The sequence below is a fragment of the Dromaius novaehollandiae genome, chromosome 7, assembly GCF_036370855.1.
Source record: "Dromaius novaehollandiae isolate bDroNov1 chromosome 7, bDroNov1.hap1, whole genome shotgun sequence".
Classification (NCBI taxonomy): Eukaryota; Metazoa; Chordata; class Aves; order Casuariiformes; family Dromaiidae; genus Dromaius; species Dromaius novaehollandiae.
The window spans coordinates 25963500-25985357 of record NC_088104.1 but is presented as its reverse complement, the minus strand read 5'-3'; the positions used below and the strand labels follow the sequence as shown (position 1 = coordinate 25985357).

Below are 21858 nucleotides of genomic sequence, written 5' to 3'. Positions count from 1 at the left end.
ACCTGAATCGATCTCCCGAAGTCTTGGCGAATAAATTCTACAAATATCCACATAAATACATTAAGACGAGGATAAATAATCAGTGATACAAAAATGTCTCGCTTAAAATAATAAATACATATCATTGAGTCCGCTGCAATCCTTACATTACGGAAGAACTCATAAATTAACTGCTCTGAAATAAGCTTGTATGCAGGCAGGTTCCCGCCGCTCGCGACTGGTCTAAAACACCTCGGCATGACGCGCTGCTAACGCTAATTGCTCTGTAAGACTTACCTTCAAGCACATAATTACCAGATTACTAGTCCCTTGGTTTGCAGTATATTGCACTGTCATGCTTAAAAGGGCCAGGGAAGAGAGAGGCTCCTTTGCACGGACCCACTTAGGGTCGCAAAGCCGCAAGCACGACGACCAAAAGAAGGGGACGCAGCTGCCGGGGGGACGCTCCCGCTGCCGCTGCCGCTGCCGCTGCCGCTGCCGCTGCCGGCACCCGAGACCCGGCGGCGCCGCCGCGCCGGGGCAGTGAGGTAAGCGGGCGCCGCCGCCGCAGCCCGCCCGGCCGCTACAGGTGCGTGAGCTTGGGCGCGTCGGGGAGGCGGCCCGGGGGCGCGTGGTGCGACGAGAGGTCCGTGTAGGTGGGGTGGGGGTCGCACGGTCCGTGGTGGTGCCCGCCGGGGAGCTGCGCGGCGCAGCTGTAGTCCGCGCTGGCCGAGGAGGGGTGCGGGAGGTGGCCCAGGCCGAACACGGGCCCCGAGGCCGGCATCGAGTCCACGAAGTTGCCCCCGACGTAGACGGGGCTGCCCTGCAGGCTGGCGCCGGCGAAGCCCCCGCCGCTCGGCATGGCGGGCGGCTCGTACTCGGCGCCCGCGTAGCGCTTCTGCTGCGGCAGGCAGCTGCTGAGCGGCGCCGTGTAGGCGGCCAGCCCGTACATGCTCTGCTGGGACTTGGCGAAGGAGGTGGGCGAGGGGGTGTCGTAGCTCAGGCCGCTGACGCCGGGGAGCTGGCTGGAGTAGCCGACGTGGTTTGGGCCGCTCAGGGGGGGGCTCCGGTCTGGGGACTGTCCTACGGGGGAGTGCATGATGCCTTTGGCTTTCTGGTCTTTTTTGTACTTCATCCGGCGGTTCTGAAACCAGATCTTTATCTGCCGCTCGGTCAGGTTGAGCAGGTTGGCCATCTCCACGCGGCGCGGCCGGCACAGGTAGCGGTTGAAGTGAAACTCCTTCTCCAGCTCCACCAGCTGCGCGCTGGTGTAGGCGGTGCGCACCCGCTTGGAGGCCGGCCCGGGGGGGCTCTTGTCCTCGCAGCTCTCTCCTGCGGGAAGAGCCACAAAGAGCCGTCGGTCCCTCCCGGAAGCCCCCGGGGACCCCGCCGCCCGGGCCGGGGGCGCAGGGGCCCGCCCGCCCCGCCCTGCGCGCCCCCTCCGGGGGGGCTCCCGTCCGAGCGCCCCCCTCTGCCGGCCCCCGATGGGGGGCCGCATCCTGCCGCCGCCGGGCTTGCAGTGGGAGAGGGGGGCCCCGCCCGCCCACGGGCCTCGAGGGGGCGTCCCGCGGGCCGGGGGCGGCGCAGCCGCAGCTGGAGGGGGGGGGGCCGAGCACGGGGCCGGGGCGGCGGGACCCCCCGGGCGGGCCGGGGCGGCGGGACCCCCGGCAGCCGGGCAGCCGGGCCGGGGCAGCGGGACCCGCGGCGGGGCTCGGCGCGGCGGGGGCGGGCTGGGGCGGGGGGCCGCGGCGGGGCGGGCCGGCTACCTGAGGGGGCGCAGGTGCTTTTCTGCTTGGAGTTCTGGCGCGACTCCTTCATCCAGGGGAAGATCTGCTTGCTAATGGTGGCGGCGGCGGAGCCGGCGGCGTTGGGGCCCCCCTTGGCTTTTTTCGGGGGGGGCGCGCTGGGGGGGTTGGGCGGGGAGGCGGGCGGCTGCTGCTCGCCCAGGCCCGGGGGCTGGCTGCCGCCGGGGCCGCCGCCGGCCGTGCGCAGGCAGCTGCCGCCGAGCTCGCCGCCCTTGTGGGCCGCGGCGCGGCCGGGCGCGGAGCCCTGCACGGAGCAGGCGGAGCCGGGGTAGTCGCCGTCCAGGCCGGCCGGCCCGTAGGGCTGCTGGGCCGCGCCGTAGGGGTAGGCGTCGGCCTTGCTGTACGTGTAGCCCCCGAAGAGCCCCGCGTTGTCGTAGTAGGCGGCTTTCTGCATCCTGCTGCCTGCGATCGCCGAGGCCCGCGGCCCCCGCTCAAATAACATCGACCGCGGCCCCGCGCCTCACGTCCTGGCCTGGGCCGCTCGCCGCCGCCGGAGCCACCTGCGAGGGGACAGCAGGGCACAAAACACCGTCAGCGCCGGCGCCCCGCCGAGCCGCGGCCCCTGCGCGCCCGCGCACCTCCCGCCGCGCGTGTGCCTGCCCGAGCCCGGGGCCGGGGCCGGGGGGGGGGGAGCAGGGGGCAGCGGGGCGCCGGGGGCAGCGACAGCGCGAAGGGGCCGGGGGCGCCGGGGAGAGGGCAGGGGACACGAGCAGGGGAGGAGGAGACCGGCGGAGAGGGCAGGGCACCCAGGGAGGCAGCGGGGGACACCAGGGCTCGGAGCAGGGGCACCAAGGAAAGAGCAGGGGACCCGGGGAGGGACAGAGGACGCCGAGGAGGGAGAAGGGGACCCAGGGAAGGAGAAGGGGACACCGAGGAAGCAGAAGGAGATGCCTGGGAAGGAGAAGGGGATGCCAGGGAAGGAGAGGGGACATCGAGGAGGGAGAAGGGGATGCCTGGGAAGGAGAGGGGACATCGAGGAGGGAGAAGGGGATGCCTGGGAAGGAGAAGGGGACACCGAGGAAGAAGGGGACACCGAGGAAGGAGAAGGGGATGCCTGGGAAGGAGAAGGGGACACCGAGGAAGGAGAAGGGGATGCCAGGGAAGGAGAAGGGGATGCCAGGGAAGGAGAGGGGACATCAAGGAAGAAGGGGACACCGAGGAAGGAGAAGGGGATGCCTGGGAAGGAGAAGGGGACACCGAGGAAGGAGAAGGGGATGCCTGGGAAGGAGAAGGGGACACCGAGGAAGGAGAAGGGGACACCGAGGAAGGAGAAGGGGATGCCAGGGAAGGAGAGGGGACATCAAGGAGGGAGAGGGGGACGCCAGGGAAGGGCCAGGGCGCCCCGGGGAAGGAGCCATCCGAAGGCGACGGCGCAGCGGGGAAGCAGGGCGCCGGGCGGGCGGCCTCCCCGGGGCAGCGGGGCGGGCGGGGTTCCGCGTGGGGGCGGCTTCTTCGCGGATCTCCCGCGGTGCCCCGCGACGAGGCACAAAGCCCTCAGCGAGCCACATGCGAGGCCGCTTCGCTCGACAGCCCCCGCCCGGGAGCGCCTCGGGTCACGGCTTTGGACGGGCCCCGCTGCGGGCGGCGGCGCCCGCGAGGTTCCGCGAGGTTCCGCGGGGCTCCGCCGGCCCCGCCCTGCCCGCCCGGCCGGGGGTGTCCGCAGGCGGCGCCCGGCCTTGCGCGGCCCCGGGCGCCCCCGCTCCGCGGCCCGGCGCGCCCGACACGCGTGCGCACGGCGGCCCCGGCTGACATGATGGATGGCGCCCGGGCTGCGGCCGCCGAGAGGCAGAAAAATCCCGTCCCCTTTGTAAACCCGGCCTCCTTCTTCCCCGCGGATTCCTGAGGAGTTAAAGTATAACCAGCGCCATTCACCAGCTTCACTTTGCACTATAAAGAAAGTCGCAGGTCAGCTCCCCTATTTTAATTCCGCGGTGAATTAAAATCCTTCGCCCGACGTTTCTCGTCCTTTTATTTGTCCCGAGTAGAAAGAATCCGAGACGCGGGAAATCATTTTTAGGGCATGGTTTTCATTATAAACGTTGGTTTCTTCTTTTACCACCGTGAAAACTTATTGCGCTCCCCTCCACCTCCCCCCGCCCCCCAATCAGACTGCCTCGACTGAAAATGCATGGGAAGCAAAAAGCCCCTTTGGGTCACATTTTTGGGGGCAGGGTGTTACCCTGTGGTAGGCAGAACTTCTGCTTCTCTTGTTGCAAGATAGAAAGTCCTCTGCAATTTTGCGAAGGATTTCTAGCACTTCCCGTTCTTATTTTTATGTGGTATTTTTCTTGCTGGGTAGGGGGTTTTGGCCTTTCTGATCTGCTTTATAAATGATCCCATACTTCGCCTGACGATATAAGTCTGCATCTCCGCACATTTTACGAGATAATTGTCTTTCTTTAGGGTTTAATATTATTAACATAATAGAGAAAAGTAGCTCTGAAATTTTTGAACAGTGTCGGATAATTATCACTCTCCAGTCTATAATTATGCAGTGCTCCCATTAAATACATTTGTCTGATGCTCTTTCCCCCGTAGCAATTGGTATTACCCAGCACCACTGGTCTGCTTTCTAAAATTCACTGCGAGATGCGTCTAAACTCAGGGAGCCGCAATCCGCAGTGACTCTCTCTCAGCCGTTCATCCCCTGTCGCAAACCACAGGCGTCCCTCCCTTTCGTGAACAAAGCGTGGAATTTTCTGGGAAACTGATAATAACAGAAAAATAGATTTTTTTCCTCTCCTGGAAAAAAATAGTAAACGGAGGCCTAAGGAACTGAGCAGCAGTGATTTAGACGAGTTTTAATGAACTCTGATAATCTTGACGAGTCTTTAAAGTATTTTCGTGAAAAATAATTCTGTCACTAATTTTCCACTTCTATCATCCACCCTTTCGGGAGTAGTCTGGACTGAGGACTTTTGTTAGCACAACACTGCCTTAAGCGTATGCTTTTATGTGCCTTGTAAAATATAGTTCCCAAAAGAATACACAGAATCTTAAGAAAGAATATTGCTGTTAAGCTGTTAAAAGCCTTATTTCTTTTCTGAAATACCAACTGCTTGTGAACTCTGCTTGAACCTAAAAAGGAGGCTATGGGCCATAAATCACATGGACAATGCTCAACTGTTTGGTGGCTCATCTTTAGATCTTAAAAAGAGAGAGCGGGAGAGAGAGAGGGAGAGGGAGACCTTTCCAGGTTTTGATTTTCCACGAGTGCGAGGCACCGGGTGATGTTTTTGTAGGTAACACCAAAGCAGGGGCTCAACACTTGGTGGTTTGGCCAGAAACAGTCTCTAGGAAGAAAAAAAAAAAAGAAAAGAAAAGCGCGACATCCAAATGGTGCGGCTGAGCTGTGGGAGGTGGGCTCAGAGGCTCCGAGGGTAGGAAGCCGCCAAGCAGCCGTGTCTGTGTTTCAGCTTTCCCTTCCTGCTCTCCGGAGAGCTTAACCTCGCCTGGACCGTCGGGCACAGCCCCTGATAATGGGGCTCTTTGTCCCGCCGCCGCTTTCGGCGCTTCGGGACGTCGCTGACCCTCTCCGGCTCCGGGCGGCTGCCAGCCGCAGCCGGGAGGGAGCCCCGCGCTCCGCGCCCGCGGAGCCCCGCGCACGCACAGGCGCCCACCCCGCGCGTGGGCGCGGCCGGCCCGCACCCGGGCACGTTCATGTTAAGCAGTTCTCTACTAAAACTTCCACTGCACTTAATTCTGCCTAGGATCAATATCTAATATGATACCGAATAAATAAGAGGCGGTGAGAGCGGCCAGCGGAGCGGTTATTAAAGCAGCCGGAGCTCTCAGGGTGCATATCAATGCACCTGTCATTGCGGTTTGTAACAAAATTTATGACTCCTGGTACTATGGCAGTAAACGCTTCAGTAAGGAATGAAAAGGAAAGCACTTCCCAAGCCCTCGCACTTTCAGAAGTGCAAAGCAGGCCGAGCGTGGGAGGGAGCCCGCCGAAAGAATTCCCCGCGCGGCGCTCGCCCCGCCGCAGCCCGGGGGGAGCCCCTATAAAAGCGGCGCCCGGGGCCGCCGCCGGCTCCCGCCGCTCTCGGGCAGCGGGGCCGGGGGAGCAGCGGGGCCGGGGGAGCAGCGGGGCGAAGCGGGCTGTGCGAGCCTCGCCGAGGGGCGCGCTGGGGCTGGCGGCGGGTGGGTTTGGGCGGCCGCGGAGGAGCCCCGCGGACAGAGGAGAGGCTCGGCGGGGCTGGCTCCGACACCGCCCGGGGCCTGCGAGCCGCGCAGGGCCGCCACCGCCTTGGGGCACCGCAGGCTCTTGCAGGAGGCAGCTACGAAGCCCCTCCCGGGGGAGCGACCCGCCGTCCCCGGCCGAGCTCAGCCGTCGGGGTCGGCTCCGTCTAACAAGCGGCCGCTTTCCGCGGGGCTTTCCGCGGACTGCTTTACCCGGCGGGCAGGGCCCGGAGCGCCGGGCTCACGCTGCCGGCAGTCCCAGCGCTGCCGCGGCCGCCACCCGCTCTGAGCAGCTGTGCTCGCCGCGACGGGGCTGTCGGGCGGGGGAGCGAGAGCTGGACGGAAAACGAAATTCAGAAAACTCACCACACTTATGTTTTTTCTTGAATTTTGACCTTAACTGTGTGTGTAGGATCTTCGGGTTCCTTTGGATAGTCCGGGGGCACGGACCTGCAACAGAAGTGAGAACTCTCAGCGGGAGCCGCTTTGTTTCAGACTTTCTGCCTTAGGACTTTGTTACTAGACGCACGTCTTGGGCGAAGCCTCTCTCCGCGCCCGAGCCCAGCCAGGGCTGCCACGCACAACGGCAGCGGCTCCTCGGGAGGGGAGCCAAGAGACCGGCAAGCTGACCCCAAACTGCAGCCGCGGGGAGCGGAGGGAGCCCGTGGCGCTTCCCCCGAGGACGCCGCGGCCTGGCGCGCAGGCAGCGCGGAGGGCCCGGGGCCCGGCGCCCGGCCCGGGACGGGCTCCCCGCGGCGCGGAGGGGCGCGCAGCCTGCGCGGGAGGCGGCGGCGCCGTGGCAGGGAGCAGCGCAGCGCAGCGCCGTCGGTGCGGTCGCGCCGGGCTTGTCCGCGCAGCCCCCCGCGCTGCCGACCCGCCGCCCGGCCTGGGGGCTCCGGGGCGCGGAGCCGGCGCTGGCTCTCCTCCTCCCCCCCGCCTCCCGGTTCAGATGGAGGGGAAGATAAGCTGGGAAACTCCAGCGCCGTGAACACGCCACAAGTATTTGTGGCTCGAGATGAGCATTTTGCGTTTGGATGTGTAAGGTGTCGACTGAGGACTCTGAGAACATTAAGAGTGCCAGCAAATCCCCCACAAATAAGCCCAGATCATTGTAAAGACGATATCTAGCAACCATAAGCCTTTGAAATGACCTTTGGCTTGTATAGCAATAACTCACCACTTAATGAACAACCAGCGGAAGCGCCTCCAATAGCTCACAACACAACAGAGCTTACAACTTTCCACCAAGTCTTCTCTCCCTACCCAAACCCGGTAGGATGCAGCATTTCCCCTCCAGATCACCTTAATTTATGCCGCCAAACCGGAGTTAGGGAAGTGGAGCTTCATGACTACACACGGTGCTCACTCAGGTTCTTCACCCGGGCCTGTCTCGGTAACGTCTTATATAATATATTCACGTGGGCGTAGGTCAACTTTAAGTGCTTTATTTTTTTAAACAGAGTTCATTAGAAATAGCACTTCACAGTGTGCAAGAAGAAAGCGTAAGTTGGGTTGCACCTTAGCCCCTGAGCGGAGAGATCATAATATTGCAAAGCGAGTCATTGTTATCCGCTGTTGATTAACATGGTAAGTTTTCATTTTGTGTCTAATTAATTATCGACTTCACCTGCCTTTCCGAAGCAGCTCCTCAGCCTCACAAGCAATAGCTCCTTGCTCTAGACACGCTTTACTTGGCGAGAGGTTGGGCAGGTTCCTAAATTGCGATGGCCACCAGAATAACGCCCGAAGTTTGTAGTCCGAAGGCTGAGAGCCTCAAACACGCTGCTTTTGCGCTCTGCTCCTAGACTTCTCCGTCAGAACCGACCTCGGAGAAAAAGTTGCCAGAGCTAAACCCAGGGAAATCTTTAGAATTATTCAGGCGTGGGCCCAATATAGGTATTATTGAAATTTTAGGTGAAGTTATAAGTGAGTGCTTCCATCGAGCCAAATGAAATGCTGCTTGCAGTAATTGGATTCAGCTGACTAACTTGGCAGGCCAGCAGCTTGGAGGCATACAGCTAAGAAAAATGTGCACTGCCTTTAAGTTCTGGTCGAGCAGAGTAGCACGCAATGGCGGGGGAAGCACCAACTTTCTCCCCTTGCCTCCTTACTCCCGCTCCGCGCGGCAGCACCGGCGCCGGAGGGGCTCGCCCGGCTCCCGGGGCAGGATGCGGCCGCCCCGGCGCAAAGGCCGGTTTTCCTGGGGGCTCTGCAAGAAGCCCCGCGCAGGAGCTCAGCCGGGCTTCGCGTAGGCCACAGGTCGCCAGAAACAGGCGCCTCGGCTTCCCTGGGAGCGCCCGGCCGGCTCCGGAGGCGCGGAGGCTGCGCGGCCGCGGGGTGCGGGCTCGTCCCGCAGCAGCCCTCCGCGGGAGGCTGCGGTGCGGGCGGCATCGCGCTCCCGCAGCCCCGAGACGTGGGAGCGCCGGCAGCACCAGCGGGGAGACAACCGGGGGGGAGCAGCAGCGACCGAGGCACACGGATGCGAGGGGAGGGAAATGCACTAGAAGGCACTTGGCAGGAACATTTAAGACAGCATGCGTAGGGGCTACATTACCAGTGAGCCTATTTTAAATCGCGCTTTGCAAATCAACGCGGGTACCCCCTGCCCGGATATCCCCGGCAACGAATTACTGTGATGCTCAATCTCACTTTGGCAAGGGTAGCATCTAGCAAAGTTGTCTCCCCCTCTTTTGTTTGCTTAATTGTAATTCCCTTCCTGAAACCATAGAAAAATTGGGATTAGGACAGGGACAAACATCACTTTTTATTTAAAGAGCATAATAAATAGCAGATATATCTTAAAATGTTCAAGAAGGTGGAGATTATTCCATGCATTTGTAGCCGGTATGGGCAGAGATTACAAACAAATTCCAGACAGTCTCTGAGCAAAGGCGATAATGCAGCCCCTGTGGTTAAAGGTCCCATTTTGTCATGCAGTCGCTTACCTGTGTATCAATTTATCATAAACCTGGGCTCCTCACTTTTCAGGATCTGCGCTTGCAGTTCTTAGAATAAATCCTTCACCCTTTGTCTGCAGACAATACTGTCCTAAACCTGATCTTGCGGTTTTACAGACATTTCCATACACCAGAATTCCCGATAGAATGAACACAGGCTCAGGCTCAACTACCAATAAAAAAAGGCGAGTGGAAATCGGAATTTGTTGGGTTTAAAAAAAAAAACCAACACACAACCCTTCAGCCATCAGCCTCCCGGAATCAACGGCAGCAATTGGCCGGCTCTTGTTTTGTTTTCTTTTTAAATCGTGCGGCCATTGATGAATTTTGGGGAAGAGCGGGAGAAACCCCTTTATAATCAGAAATATAGGCACTGCCTTAAAATAGAGGCATATTTGTCCACGTGATCCCAGGAGCGGCTCGCCGGGGCTGAGGCTGGCGCGCTCCCCGCCGCCGCCCGCCCGCGCCCGGCGCTCCGCGCCCGCGCTGCACCCCCGCGCTGCGCCCGGCCGGCCGCGGGCCAGCTGCCGGCGCTGCGCGGGGCTCCGCCGGCCCTCCCCAGGCGGCCCGCGGCGGCCGGCCCCACTTACGCACCCCGCGGGGCTGGCGGAGCCGCGCTGCACCCACCGGCGGCCGCTCCAGCGCCGGGGAGAGGTGACCTCCGCGGGGTATTTCCAGGCGGAGGAGGAGGAGGAGGAGGAGGTATTTGGGGCTGGCCGCAACCGAAAGTCTGCTCCGGGGGTAACTCCGCCGCAATCCTCATCTGACGGCAGCGTGCTAGGGCTTACGGCGTGCGCGGATTTTTTTAATTTTCTCCTTCTCCGCACTGGGAAAATGCAGGGCAGCTGGGACTGGCCCTATCTGGAGGCTAAGGGAGCCTTAGGAAAAAAAGGACTCATGACATTTGTGCGTGTGTGCGTGTCTGCTCTGAGCCTGCCTCCCCTCTCTGTGTGTATGAAGAGACACCGGACAAGCCCGATGCATATCCGTCATGTATGCACACAAAGATCCCAACAATTCCAGCTCGGCAAAAATTTACATTAGCTCCTCTGTTTGATTTTCTAACATATCTGTAGCTATAAACACACCACACCTAATCTAACATCTGCTATGATTTCATTACCATCCAAAGCATGGGGATCTGACAGTAACGTATTACCTTACAATACTAACCATAAGTGCATTGTAACATTTATCTAAATTACATTGCTTTTCCTGACTTTGCAAGCCAGTTATAAGAAGATTGGAGTCCAGTGATGGAAGCATAAGTTCAATGTAAATTATTGTGTACGGCTTCGGATTTATAATCCTATATTTCTTGGAAATGATGTACTTAAATCTCGCCTCAAGTAAGAGGTAATGGTGCTTTATGTCCCTTTCCGTCAGCCATATATTTCGGCGTCCGTGTACTTTTGCAGAGAGAGCTCTGCGCCCGTGCGGGGGCTCGTGTGTCTGCGTGTACATACACAAATCCACGCACGCCGTGTGTTGGGCATCCTTGTGTACATACACACACAAAGCTGAAAATAATCCTGAGCAGTGTTTAGACGTTTTGAGTGATGAAGAGGTCTCTTGCTCCTTGCATACGAGTGCGAGGGGGGAGTTGGGCCGCGGCAGAGCGGAGGGCTCGGAGCAAGCGCCCCGTTGGCGGCAGCTCGGGAGCCTCCGGGAAACAGTCCCGCACCCGTTAGGTGCTGCCAGGAGAGTAAAACGTGATTTAAAAATAAAGGACGGCAGAGAGAAAAGAGCACCTTCGCCACCGCCACCAGAATTAAGACATCGTGAAGGGGACTTGAAAAATATTAAGGAAACGTTGCTCCTTCGCGCTCGTGGGACTCCAGCTTTGCGTGAATTTGTCTCCAGTAAAGGATCTAAGACTTCTTCAATCGGAGCATATGTTCATAGAGCAATAAAACAGAAAGATTTACAGTCTCCGCCCGCCCCCCAGCAGCCTCGCACCCTTTCAGGAATTACTTATGATGATTTATAACAACAACTCCGGCAATTGTCAAACTGATAAAATAGCCCGGGCTATATGCAGGAATAAACGCTCTCATGAAAGGGCTTCGATTTATGTTCGGGTCCGTTTTACTGCGCGTCTTGCCGGAGTTTGGTTTCTTTCCCGGGCCAGCAGGATAATATAAAACTTCATTGATAAAAATGTAAGAGTTCTTGTGAAGTAGCAAATCTGTTCCTTAGTCACTACGAAAGCACATAAACATTTGTCATCTTTGAATAATTGAATTAATGTGTTATTGTTTGAATGTATAATTCATAACATAGGAAACTTTGTCTCTGTCCTGCCACCAAAACGGAAGTAATAAAAAGCTACAATCTGGGGTTTTTTAGAAATTACTCCAGCCAAGGGATAATAAAGAATATCCTGTTTGCAGAAAGTACTTCCAGCTGACTCTGGGATTTAATAGGGAAATCTCAGCCTTGTGGTCCGTATATTACAGAGCGGGCAGAGAGCGGTTTTATATAAAACTACACTCTCCAATTTTCCTTTTAGCCGGGACTACTGAGCGCAGGCTCGGGAGGCTTCAGCGGGGCGGCTCTGCCCGGGCTCCCTCCGCCGCCCCCCGCGCCCTGGCGGCGGCGCCGGGGCAGAAGCCGTGGGGCCGGGGCAGAAGCCGGGGGGCCGGGGCAGAAGCCGGGGGGCCGGGGCGGCGGGGGGGGCCGGGGCGGCCGGGGGGCCGCGGAGCCAGCGGCGGCCTCCGCGCGGCCCCGGCTGCGGGCGAAGCCTGCCCGGGCCGTTGCCGCGGTGCGCCGCGGTGCGCCGCCGGCCGCGCTGCCCCCTCGCCCCGGCCGCGCCGCCCCGCGCGGCTCCGCGCCCGCCGCGTCCCCTGCGCCGCGCAGCAGAGGTCAGCGCGGGCGGGCAGCGCAGCGCAGCGCAGCGCCGGGCGGCTGCCGAGCCCCTCGCCGGCCCGATTTGTCACGCGCCTGACAGCTGCGCGCCGCCGCGCCTGGACAAGGAGGAAGAGAGTAAGAAGCGTTTACGTACCCCGCGCCTCGGCTTCGCGGCTCCCGCAGAGCCGGTGTGCGGAGCGGGGCGCTGCGCCCGCCGTGTGTTATATTCTTGGGATCTCCTCAGTTCTCAAGTCTGATAGAGTCCTGTGCTTGGCAGATTAATGACGACTCCGTGTTTCTTAAGGGACGTGCTGAATTAATTATTTCGCAAATCACGTGGTCAGGACTTGTAGAAATCTATTCTTATCATCTTCCTCGCACTTTGAAATTCTGCCTGTTATGACTGTTCCTAGCAAGATTATTTTGGTCTCTAGGCGTGCAAAAAAAAAAAAAAAAAAAAATCAGGGGAAAGGGCTAGCCAACATGGCCGGTGGGGCTGGGCGGCTCGGCGCCGAGAGGTCCCTATTCCCTGCGCTGTACAGTGCGAGCTGTTTGCTGTTGACTCTGCCTTTCCTCTTCATTCCTACCTTAACGACTAGTGGTGATATAATACACAGAACTGTATTGATGTATTGGTAGTAACAGGAGGAGCCATTAGAAAGGAGACAGAGAAAGTATAATCGCAAAATGTGTCTGAATATTTAAACTAAGTGTGTGCTTACAAACGCCCCCCCCCCCCCCCGGGCGCTCCATGCATTAAGGGCACATGCCTTGCTCTGCACAGCGCGCTGCTCGCACAGCCTGCGCAAGGGGCTGTATTTTTGGACTCGTGCCTTGACCACGCTTCAAGAGAAGACAAGTCCTCTGTGCCGAACACCCGTGGCAAAAACAGTGCAATAGACTTCTCTCAGCCAGAGGTAGGTATTATTGTCTGAGGTGCTCACACGGGGTAGAAAAAAACAGCGTTTGCCTTGGGTCCACGTGAAATTTTAAACTAAGTTTGCCTTTTCTTGTGGTCTTCCATTTGTATCAGCTGGAAAAGCGAAACTTAGTGCTCACACACAACTACTCACTGCATTTTAATTATAATTTTCCACTTGTTTGTAGATTGACTCCTCCCAGGACTCCCCTAAAAGGCACGTCTGTGTGGGGATCGAGGTGGCTTCAGGTGCGGCTCCCTGACTCCTGCCCCACATGCATAGATCTGGCAGTCATCCTAGGAGGGCTTGTTAAATGCAAAGCAGTGGCAAATGGGTGATAGGCACTTTTAACTGCAGCCTACATGTAAATATAGAGTACAGCTTGGCCCGGAGTCACACCATGATGGTTAGGGCAATCAGCAAACCTGTTCAAAGGGACATTTGGAGGGATGCTATGCAGAGTCACTCATCTCTTAACACTGTAATGAGGGCAGGGACGAGCATTTCCACTGGAGACAGACCCACCTTGTGAGGACTGTTTGTTCAAGGTACAAAACAGAATCTGTTTCTCCACACCTTTTATTATTTCAAATATATATGGACGACTTACGTCAAAACTACAGGCAACAATTAGTATAAATAACGTTTTAATCAATGGCAGCAAAAACATTGGTAAAGTCTATAAAAGCATCACACTTTAAAAGAAATGAGGGTGTTGTTGGACAATGCGATCGTTCAACAAAAGGCTTCAATACACAACGTTTTATCCATGATAAACAAAAACAAACAGCTTCCCTTCCTACACAAAATAATTCTTGAGGAGAATTAAAAATCAATAAAAATAAACCTCAGGTCTGTTTGCCACGGGAGATAACGCCCGGTGGGTGCTTCATGGCGTTATTACACACATTCCTGGCCATTCGGAGCCCTGGCAGCTGGAAACTATTTATTTACCCGGGTACTTTCTGCCCCAGTTTGCCTGCCCCAGAGCCCGCAGCGCAGGCAGGACCGTGCAGGCTCGGGGTGCCCCGGCCTTGCTCGGGGGGCACTTGCAGACAGGGCTGTGCGGGCTGCGCCCGCTGAACCCAGCCCGCGTCCTGCCAGATTACCATTTCAAAAGACAGGGAGACAAATTCTGCCCCCAGCTACATCCTCGTTTGACTTCAGTGGGCCGAGGAAGGAAATCTGGGAGCAGGATTTGGCCCTTTAACTTAGGAAGCGATCCCAGGCGAGAAGAAACACAAAGCAAGGATTTGCTTATCCAAGGACATTATTTTCCAGAGTTGTACCCACTGATGCCAAAGTTGGCAGCTTTCTCTCTCAAATAACATGTTTGAGCTGCTCCTAGTCAGCTTATCACAGACCTCAAGTAAACAGCGGGGGTCCGCGAGGGGGATTTTCAAGGAGAGCAGCCAGAGGACTTTTTTTTCCTTTTTGCCCCACGGCTTCGTATGAAGAGCAAAGGCTGGGCTTTGGACAAGTCTGGAGACGGAAGGCTGCTACTGCAAGAACTGGGTGGAACAAAACTTGCAAACTTGTCTAAGGAATTCCCTCCTCAAGCGCTGCTGCTAGCTGCTCTCCATGCCAGAGAAAGGGAAGAGTAGTTTGGGTCCAAAAGGTTAAGGGTTTAGAGGTCACTCTTCCCGGCTGAAATACAACTAATCGAATAGAAAATTTGTCCTCTGGGTGAACCTGTTCCTGCAATTTAGCCGAACTTCAGTAAAATACCTTTTCAGCTTCTCAACGTGAAGGCGTCAGAAAAAAGACGTCTTTACTATGTATGAACTCCGTGCTTTTTGTCATAGAAACAATGATGCGAATAATGCAGGAATATCCATCTTTAATATCACGACGTGGAGATATTCAAGGATTGCCATGTGCAAGTCTGAGAAGTGGGCTAACCCTCAGGAAGAACAAAGAGTTTTCTCCAGGCTCTAAAACAAAAGACCAAGTCCTGCAAGATACTTTGCGGACTTCTGGGGACGAGTAAAGGGCAGAAATAAACCGCTGACCACAGCCAGTTTTGCCGAATACACACGTTTTGAAAAGCTCGCCTTTCATTTTCGTGCTTATGCAAGCCCAGCTTTCCCGGCGCTGCCCCGAGCGGGTTCAGAAACCGGCGTGTCCTGCCTGGGAAAGGCTCAGCCCGGACCTGGGCGCTTTAGCGAGGACTCGCACGTTGCTGTTCCATCTCCCTTTAAACCGGTGGAACTTGAGCTTTTGGTCCGGGGTTCCCTCTTCTCCCTCCGCTCTTGGGGAGCAGGCTCAGCCAGCTCAAATGCGGAGGAGCGGCAGCCTCCCCGGGCTGCCCCGGGGGTGCCGGGGCCCGGACGGCGCCTCGGCCCGCCGAGCCCTGCGGAGGGGCGGGGGCCGCGGAGCCGCGCTGGCTGCTCCGCTGCTGGCGGCGCGGGGGGATCGCCCCCAAACGTGGACCCGGTGCGAGCGGCAGCCACGGGCAAACGCGTGGGGACGAGCCCAGCTCTGCTGCCTTCCAGCCTTCCGCCTTCCCCGGATATCAGCGTGCCGCGATTTCCAAGCATTTCGCTGAAGTGCCCTGCTTTGCTTACCAACAATCTCTGTTCTTCCAAAAAAAAAAAAAAAAAGCAACCCAAATCACCCAGCGTAAAACAAAGCAACAACCCACAAAAATCCCCTCTCTTTTGCACAGTAAATAAATTTTAAATCAGGTAGAAAGAATGGATTCAGCTTTGAGAAAAAAATGGCTCAAACAATACCAGCAATCGCTTTGATTTTTCACTCTAGGGTTTTCTTTTTAGTTTATTTTTCCTTTTCTTAAATGAGGTATCGTTGGTTTAAAGTACAGCGCAGAGCAGAGCAGACTTTGGAAACAGATTTTCAAGCTTGTTAGCCCTGGATGTTACAGGATAAGGAGTAGGGACGCTTTTTCTATTCACAGAGAAGGAAATGTAAAAAAATGGGACAAGAAAGTTGTGTACGTTCAAGACAAGTAAACATTATACATGTGTTCATGAGACTGGGAAGGAGAAACGCTGCATTTCAGCTCCCCTTTCCCATTTTTGGTTTGACTATTTTTCTTTTCATTGTATCTTCATTCGTCTACATAACAAATAAATAAATAGCTAACACAATCAGAACATAAAATAACCCGTTTTCACTTAATTCCTATGCACATCTTCTGAGACGTTATGGAAATGAGCAAGTATTTTCATTACACCAAGAAAGGTAAAGCAGCACAAAAAGTTCACAAAAACTAGTCTTCATTGTTAAATAAAAGACTGTACTATAATTTTCCTGTCCTCAACTTGCCCAAATGCATCATCCCGAAATTGCATGGGATAAAAAGACAATTAAAAGCAAAAATCCCAGAATAAAGCATCTAACCTTCACTTTCAAATTCAAAACTGAAACACAGGACAGTTTCATTTTCAATGATTTATTACTATTCATGGACAGAAGGTCTCCTTTCATATTTTCCCAATCCCCACTGCCTGCATGATGTTTCTTTTCTTTCTTTGTTTTTTTTCTTTCTTTTTTTTAGGTTGTGCTAGTAGAGGCAAATAAAATAAAGTCCAAAGTAGCGTCATTTTGTCTCCTTTGTACAACAGTACCTTACAGAAAGATGACAGTTTCTCGATTCTTTAGCTGCTACATGCAGGTTCTGCTTGGACAGTGTCAGTTATGTACAGTACTGGTCAGACTCAAAGGATGAAATGGAAAATTTCACCTCTTCTATAAAGTTGTCAAGTCAGTCTGATGGTCCTTGGAAACAGTCTGTAAATGTGGGTTTGAACCAGAGGAAGAAGACCTGCCCTTAGTGTTGGGCAGTTTGTGGTCTTTTTTCCACTTCATTCTTCTGTTCTGAAACCAGATCTTGATCTGGCGCTCAGAGAGGCACAGAGTGTGCGCTATCTCAATGCGGCGGCGCCTGGTCAGGTACCTGTTAAAATGGAATTCTTTTTCCAGTTCTAGGACTTGCTGTCTGGTGTAAGCTGTTCGGGAGCGTTTAGGTTCCCCTCCGCTGTAATTGGGGTTCACTGGGGAAAAAATACGGAGAACTTTACAAAGCTAATCCGGACTTTCCGGTTCGACTTTACCAAACAAAACCTCGCGAGCTGCGAGCGTGTGGCCGGGCCGGATCCGTCGCAGTTGCCCACAATGGATGTGCTGCTTTCGCCCTCGGTCAGCCCGGGCGCTGGAGCCGCACCGAGCGAGGCAGGCTGGGAGCCTCTAAGGGGCTTCGAAAACGGAGTTTTCCCCTGCGCAGAAAAGACCCGCATGGCCCACGGCCTATTTCCTCAGCAATAAAAATTTATGACCAGTGTAATTGGCTACCTCGGCTAAAAAGCCTCGTCCGGGCGCCTTGCGAGGACTCGCGCACCCGCCTCTGAGGACAACCGCAAGCAGGGTAGAAGAGCAAAGTAAGAAGAGGATCCTTACCCGAGTTAACATGGACTTTCTTCATCCAGGGATAAACTACTGCTGGCTGCTTAAGTGCTGCCCCGTTTGGGGGTTTGAGGGCCGGCTGCTGGCTGCAGGCGCGGGAGGAGGGCAGCGGCGGCGGCGGGCGCTGCTCTGCCGGCCCGGGGAAGGGGCCCGGGGGGCCGGACTGCTCCTGCCCGTGACCCCGCGGCGGCACGGCGGGGCCCTGGGCACCGCTACAGCTAAAGGGCGGCTCGCTGTAGTTTGACCGTGGGTAGAGTCCCTGGTGCTGGAAATCAGCGCCCTGCGAGGCACTGTAGTACTCGGAGCCCTGCTCGGCTAGGTAGCTGTTCTGCAAATATTCCTCGCAAGGAGGAAATTTGGGATCCACATACTTAGAGTTCACCATATACGAACTCATGGCCATTAATTTCTGAAGGTAGAAAACACTAATTTTTCTCGTGTTGTCTTTTTTCCTCCCTCCATAGAGCCCTCCTACTTGCTGTCAACTGAATAAAGTTGGGCGCGCATGTGACCGGCCCGGCCAATGGGAGGCGGGCAGCCGGTCACCGGATTTGTGTGCAGCTCCTAATTCCCACAAATTTCACTAAACAACATCCGTGTAATCGAGTGACCCCCTCTCCGGCCGGTTTCGTCCTCCGACCCAGAGAGCAGTGTTTTAGGGATATGCGCCGAGCGGCGGCCGCCTGCCCGGCCCTCAGGTAGAGCGGCCTTTTGTCTGGGCTGCCCCCGCTCCCCCCCGCCCTGCCGTCTAATTTAGCAGCCAGGATCTCCACCGGGGCTTGTTACGTTGGTTAAAATAAAATATCGACAGAAATAAAGAGCCAGGAGCTGAAGGAGGAGCAAAAGGCAGGAAACTGATAAGGAGGCAAGGAAAAGAACAGACATCAAAGAAGAGGGTAATATGATGTACAATAGATCTGTCCTGTCTTTGTCTCGCAGAGGTCATCCAAAAGTTACCAGAATTTAGTTCTGCTGAATAAAATTAGGCAATCAGTAACTTCTCATTCACTTTGCAAGCCTCAATATATACGTGTGTATACGTATACCCAGACACACACACACACACACACACGTAAGTATATACATATATGTGTATAAAATCGTACAGATAACAAGAAACTGTTCACTTTTAACCACTAATGTTCGGTCAATTGAATTGGAGATGGCATTTAATTATGTTAAAAATATCACAGGTTTAATGAGATAAAGTCAGTCTTCATTCACCAATATCATTCCTGAAGCACCAGTAAGTACATTTCAATGAGTTGAAAGCTGCTTTTGCTGCTGTCGTAAATATTTTGATGAGATCTGGACACTTGACAGGGAAATTTTGCTAACGTCTGCCATATCTAGCTAATTTATAAGTATCTTTTTAAAGATTTATGCATTTTTTTCCAGAAAATTTGTAGCTCTTGTGAGATTAACTGTTTAAATTCACAGTCTATTAATGGCAGTTACGATTGAACGACAAATGAAATTTGAATAAACGTTTTAATGTATCATAAATATGAGAGAGGCAGCAACACTTAGAATTTCTCAGGATTCAACAAGCACGTGTATTTTGATTCCGTCAGTATTTAAACTTCTAACCATTTGCAGCAAGGTGAAGTTTTTGCATCGACCATATATTCCCCTAGAATCGAATCTGTGACTATATGAATACCACACAAATTCGGTTCTACAGGGTATATATAGACAACGTAATAACATTCTGTTTTCACCTACAATATAACAGGTCATTGCAATTCGCTTATTCCTTACTGTCTTCTGAGGAAAGCAAACTATTCTGTTGTGATAAAGTTCTGAAATATGGATTTGCAGAAAGGAGGGATTTCAGAAAAGATTCACGGTGGTTATTAATGATGAAATAGAGCTCTACGACTCTGCACCAATTTATAGTGACGAATTTCGGCTAACAAATTCTCTGTAAGACCTGCTGATCACTTTAAAAGCTCTGTCGTTTACATCCTTGCTACAGATAATGTATGCTACCAGTCCAATTGCACTATTTAGAGCAATAATAGTTAAAATCATATAGAAGAGAGGGTTTATCTATCTAGTCTAATACGAATCTGAAGAGAATTTACCTAACTAGAATTTCCCCCACGAAATAATTAAAAAAAAATCGAAACAGAAGTAAAACAGCCGACAACAGAAACAGCGACTCGTGGAAAAGGCGCGATTAAAGGCTGGAGTTAGTCGTTCTTGGGAAGAAGAGTTTCCAGATTTACCTTCGTCCCATTATGCTGCTCTAGTTACTATCCGCGCCGGCTGCGTGTGAGCCGCAGCCTCGCACCCTCCCAGGTTCTCCCCGCCGTAGCGTTTATGGTGAAGGGCAGGGCGAGAGGTCACCCGAAATCATTTACAAACATATCACAAAGTTTCATTATTTTTACTTCGTCGACAGCAGCACACAGGAGTACAAAAGTTCATGAATTGTGTCTGACCCAGCTCCTCGCTGCTGTCCCGCGGTCAACCTCTTCTCCTTCGACTGTTTAAAGCAAGGAACATAAGGGCAGATAATGGTGCGGGGGTGATACACCCAACCACTGCGAAGGGCAGGACTGGGGGGGCTACCCGAGCGATGTGCACCGCTCGGTCTGCTTGGCTGCAGCTCCCAGCTGCCTGATCTGGGGGATGCTATTTTTAAACATCTGCTTTCTGGCGACTGCGGTGGCATCTCCTCCACAGCAAGTGCAACTCGAAACGACTTTGTGTCCCCAGTCTCTCTTTTCCCGGATTATTGAAATCTCCACCCAGCTCTGTGAGCGGGGCGCCCCGTTTCCCCCCCGCCCCGGGCTGGACGGGGCGGGCGCAGCCCCCTCCCGCGCCGGGCTCGCACGTGGGCGCGCCCCGAGCCCCGGCGGCCCCGACGGGGCTGCGCCGGCACCGGCGGCGCTGGGGGAGCAGCAGCTCCTGCCCTGCTAATACTACACATTTTCATATTTGTTAGACGCTGTGACCTGCGTTTCACCTTACTGCGCGACTTGCTCAGACAGGTCAAAGCCAAAGAGTTATTGATGAACAAAAGCGTTATATATTCACCTCCTGTTCAACTGCCCATACAAAATGCTTTTGATCTATCAGCCTTTTTGTATTCTGCTTCAATAATCAGCATGCTAAATGTACGTTGGCAGAAAGCGAGAAACCCATACATTTAGGGCCGGCCCTGGGATAACATGCCAAGGGCATCGATGTGACGCAGGGCTGCGCTACAGGAGGAGGGACGTCACCTACGGAACAACGCTGAAAACGCAACGCTGGAGGCAATTGTTTATTTCGTATTTAAAGGGCTCGAAAACCGATATCACAACGTACGGCAAAAAAGAAAGAGCAGCCTGCCACGAAGTAGTGAAAGAGATGATATTTCAGAAAGCGTGGAGAGCAACAGGGAGAAACGCAAACAAACACAGCTCCGCTCCTGCACACTCTCCCAGCCAGAGCACGCTCCGCAGGAGCGGGGAGGGCAATACGTCTTTAATGAACCTTCAGCTATCGCAGGCTTTCTTTTCCTCTTCGGGAGACAAGCCAGCCTCAGTCTGAGGCACCAGGACTAATGCAGTTAGCCCCTTAGCGCAGCCGGGAAGGTCCAGCAGCGTTTCCTGCTCCCTGCCTGCCCGCCCCCTCCCCACCCGCGCCCCCGCCCGCCCTGGCCCCGCTTCAGCTCGCTCTCAGCCACCAGAACCCCGACACGCACGGCAGGCTGCCCTCGTAAGCTCAACTCTCCGTTTCCTTCCCTGCCTTCGCAGCGTTTAAAGCCACGCTTGGTTCTCGCTTGCCCGGGGAGACCCCGTTGTACCGCGGGGTCAGCGCCACCGCTGCCGGTAGCGCCGTCGCCCCGCCGGCTGCCAGCGCGGCTCGCTGGGGCGAAGCAACGCCACCGCGCCCTTCCCCGCCTCGGGACGCCGCAGGCGAGCTCAACACCGGGCAACAAGCACAGCTCCGGGTTGAATCCCGTCTGCAGAGCGGAGAGGAGTAGCCGAGGCTGTGGGGCGCTGCGGTGTAACGCGACAGACGCCGGACCTGCACGGGGCGGCGATGCGCAGCCCCGCCGAGCCGCCGCGGTGGCCCCGCGCCCCGTCCCCGTCCCCGTCCCCGTCCCCGCGGCCCGCCCCCGTCCCCGCGGCCCGCACTCGGGAGCGGCGTGGCTGCCGCCCGGCCCTGCCCCGAAGCCTGCCGAGCCCGCGCCTCCGCTCCTAGCGCTACCTGGGGCCATCCAGGACGTGATGCCGCAAACCGAATGGCCAAGAGCGTTTACATGCTGACACAACCTTTTTGTAGCAATATGCAGCAGGGCTGCGTCTGGCGTAATTGTTCCGATCTGAGGAAAAGAAGCGGTGTTTTCAAGCAACGCTAATTGTGCAAAGAAATGAGAGGTTACTCACCGTAGACGTCTTTCCATGCTGCTGAACCTGTTGCAATAAAAACGTTTGTTACTGTTATATTCCACATACGGGTGATATTTCTTCAGAACAGTTAGCGAACAGATTTGATAGATGAACACGGAGGAGAGCTGGTGGTAAACCCCGCGAGCGGGCAGGCTGATGGGGTGGAAGCCCCTCCGAATGAGGAGCACATTGCATACAGGCAGTTTTTATGAACACATGCTTTCCCTCTGTCTGGGCTGTGATCTTTCACTTTTAATATTCACAGTCTTGATTTTATACCACACAATTTCTAAAGGGATGAAAAGGCAGACCTCCCTCTTTCACTACTGGAAAAAAGAATAACAAAGGC

General features: G+C 55.2%; 2 protein-coding genes across 2 annotated transcripts in view; both read right to left on the bottom strand.

The window, feature by feature from the left end:
* Positions 1–448: 448 nt before the first annotated feature.
* HOXD3 (homeobox D3) overlaps positions 449–21858 on the bottom strand; it is a 29328-nt gene continuing 7918 nt past the window's right edge. The window contains exons 2-5 of the mRNA XM_064514991.1: positions 21507–21533; positions 6336–6419; positions 1746–2284; positions 449–1311 (exon numbers count right to left, since the gene is read on the bottom strand). Of these exons, the coding sequence (XP_064371061.1) occupies positions 563–1311; positions 1746–2226 (1230 nt within the window). The 5' untranslated portion in view covers positions 2227–2284; positions 6336–6419; positions 21507–21533 and the 3' untranslated portion in view covers positions 449–562. The remainder of the gene's footprint in view (positions 1312–1745; positions 2285–6335; positions 6420–21506; positions 21534–21858) is intronic.
* Positions 13258–18769, bottom strand: HOXD4 (homeobox D4). Its single transcript, XM_026092668.2, has 2 exons — positions 17116–18769; positions 13258–16712 (listed from the first exon to the last, which is right to left on the bottom strand). The coding sequence occupies exons 1-2, from the start codon at positions 17522–17524 to the stop codon at positions 16408–16410; spliced, it is 714 nt and encodes a 237-aa protein (XP_025948453.1). The 5' UTR covers positions 17525–18769; the 3' UTR covers positions 13258–16407.

Bases quoted from the DNA above. Each gene is read 5' to 3' on its own strand.
- HOXD4 (XM_026092668.2), bottom strand. From the start codon at position 17,524: ATGGCCATGAGTTCGTATATGGTGAACTCTAAGTATGTGGATCCCAAA. The intron at 16,713-17,115 runs GTAAGGATCCTC...TTTTTTCCCCAG, and splicing joins GAAAGTCCATGTTAACTCGG to TGAACCCCAATTACAGCGGA.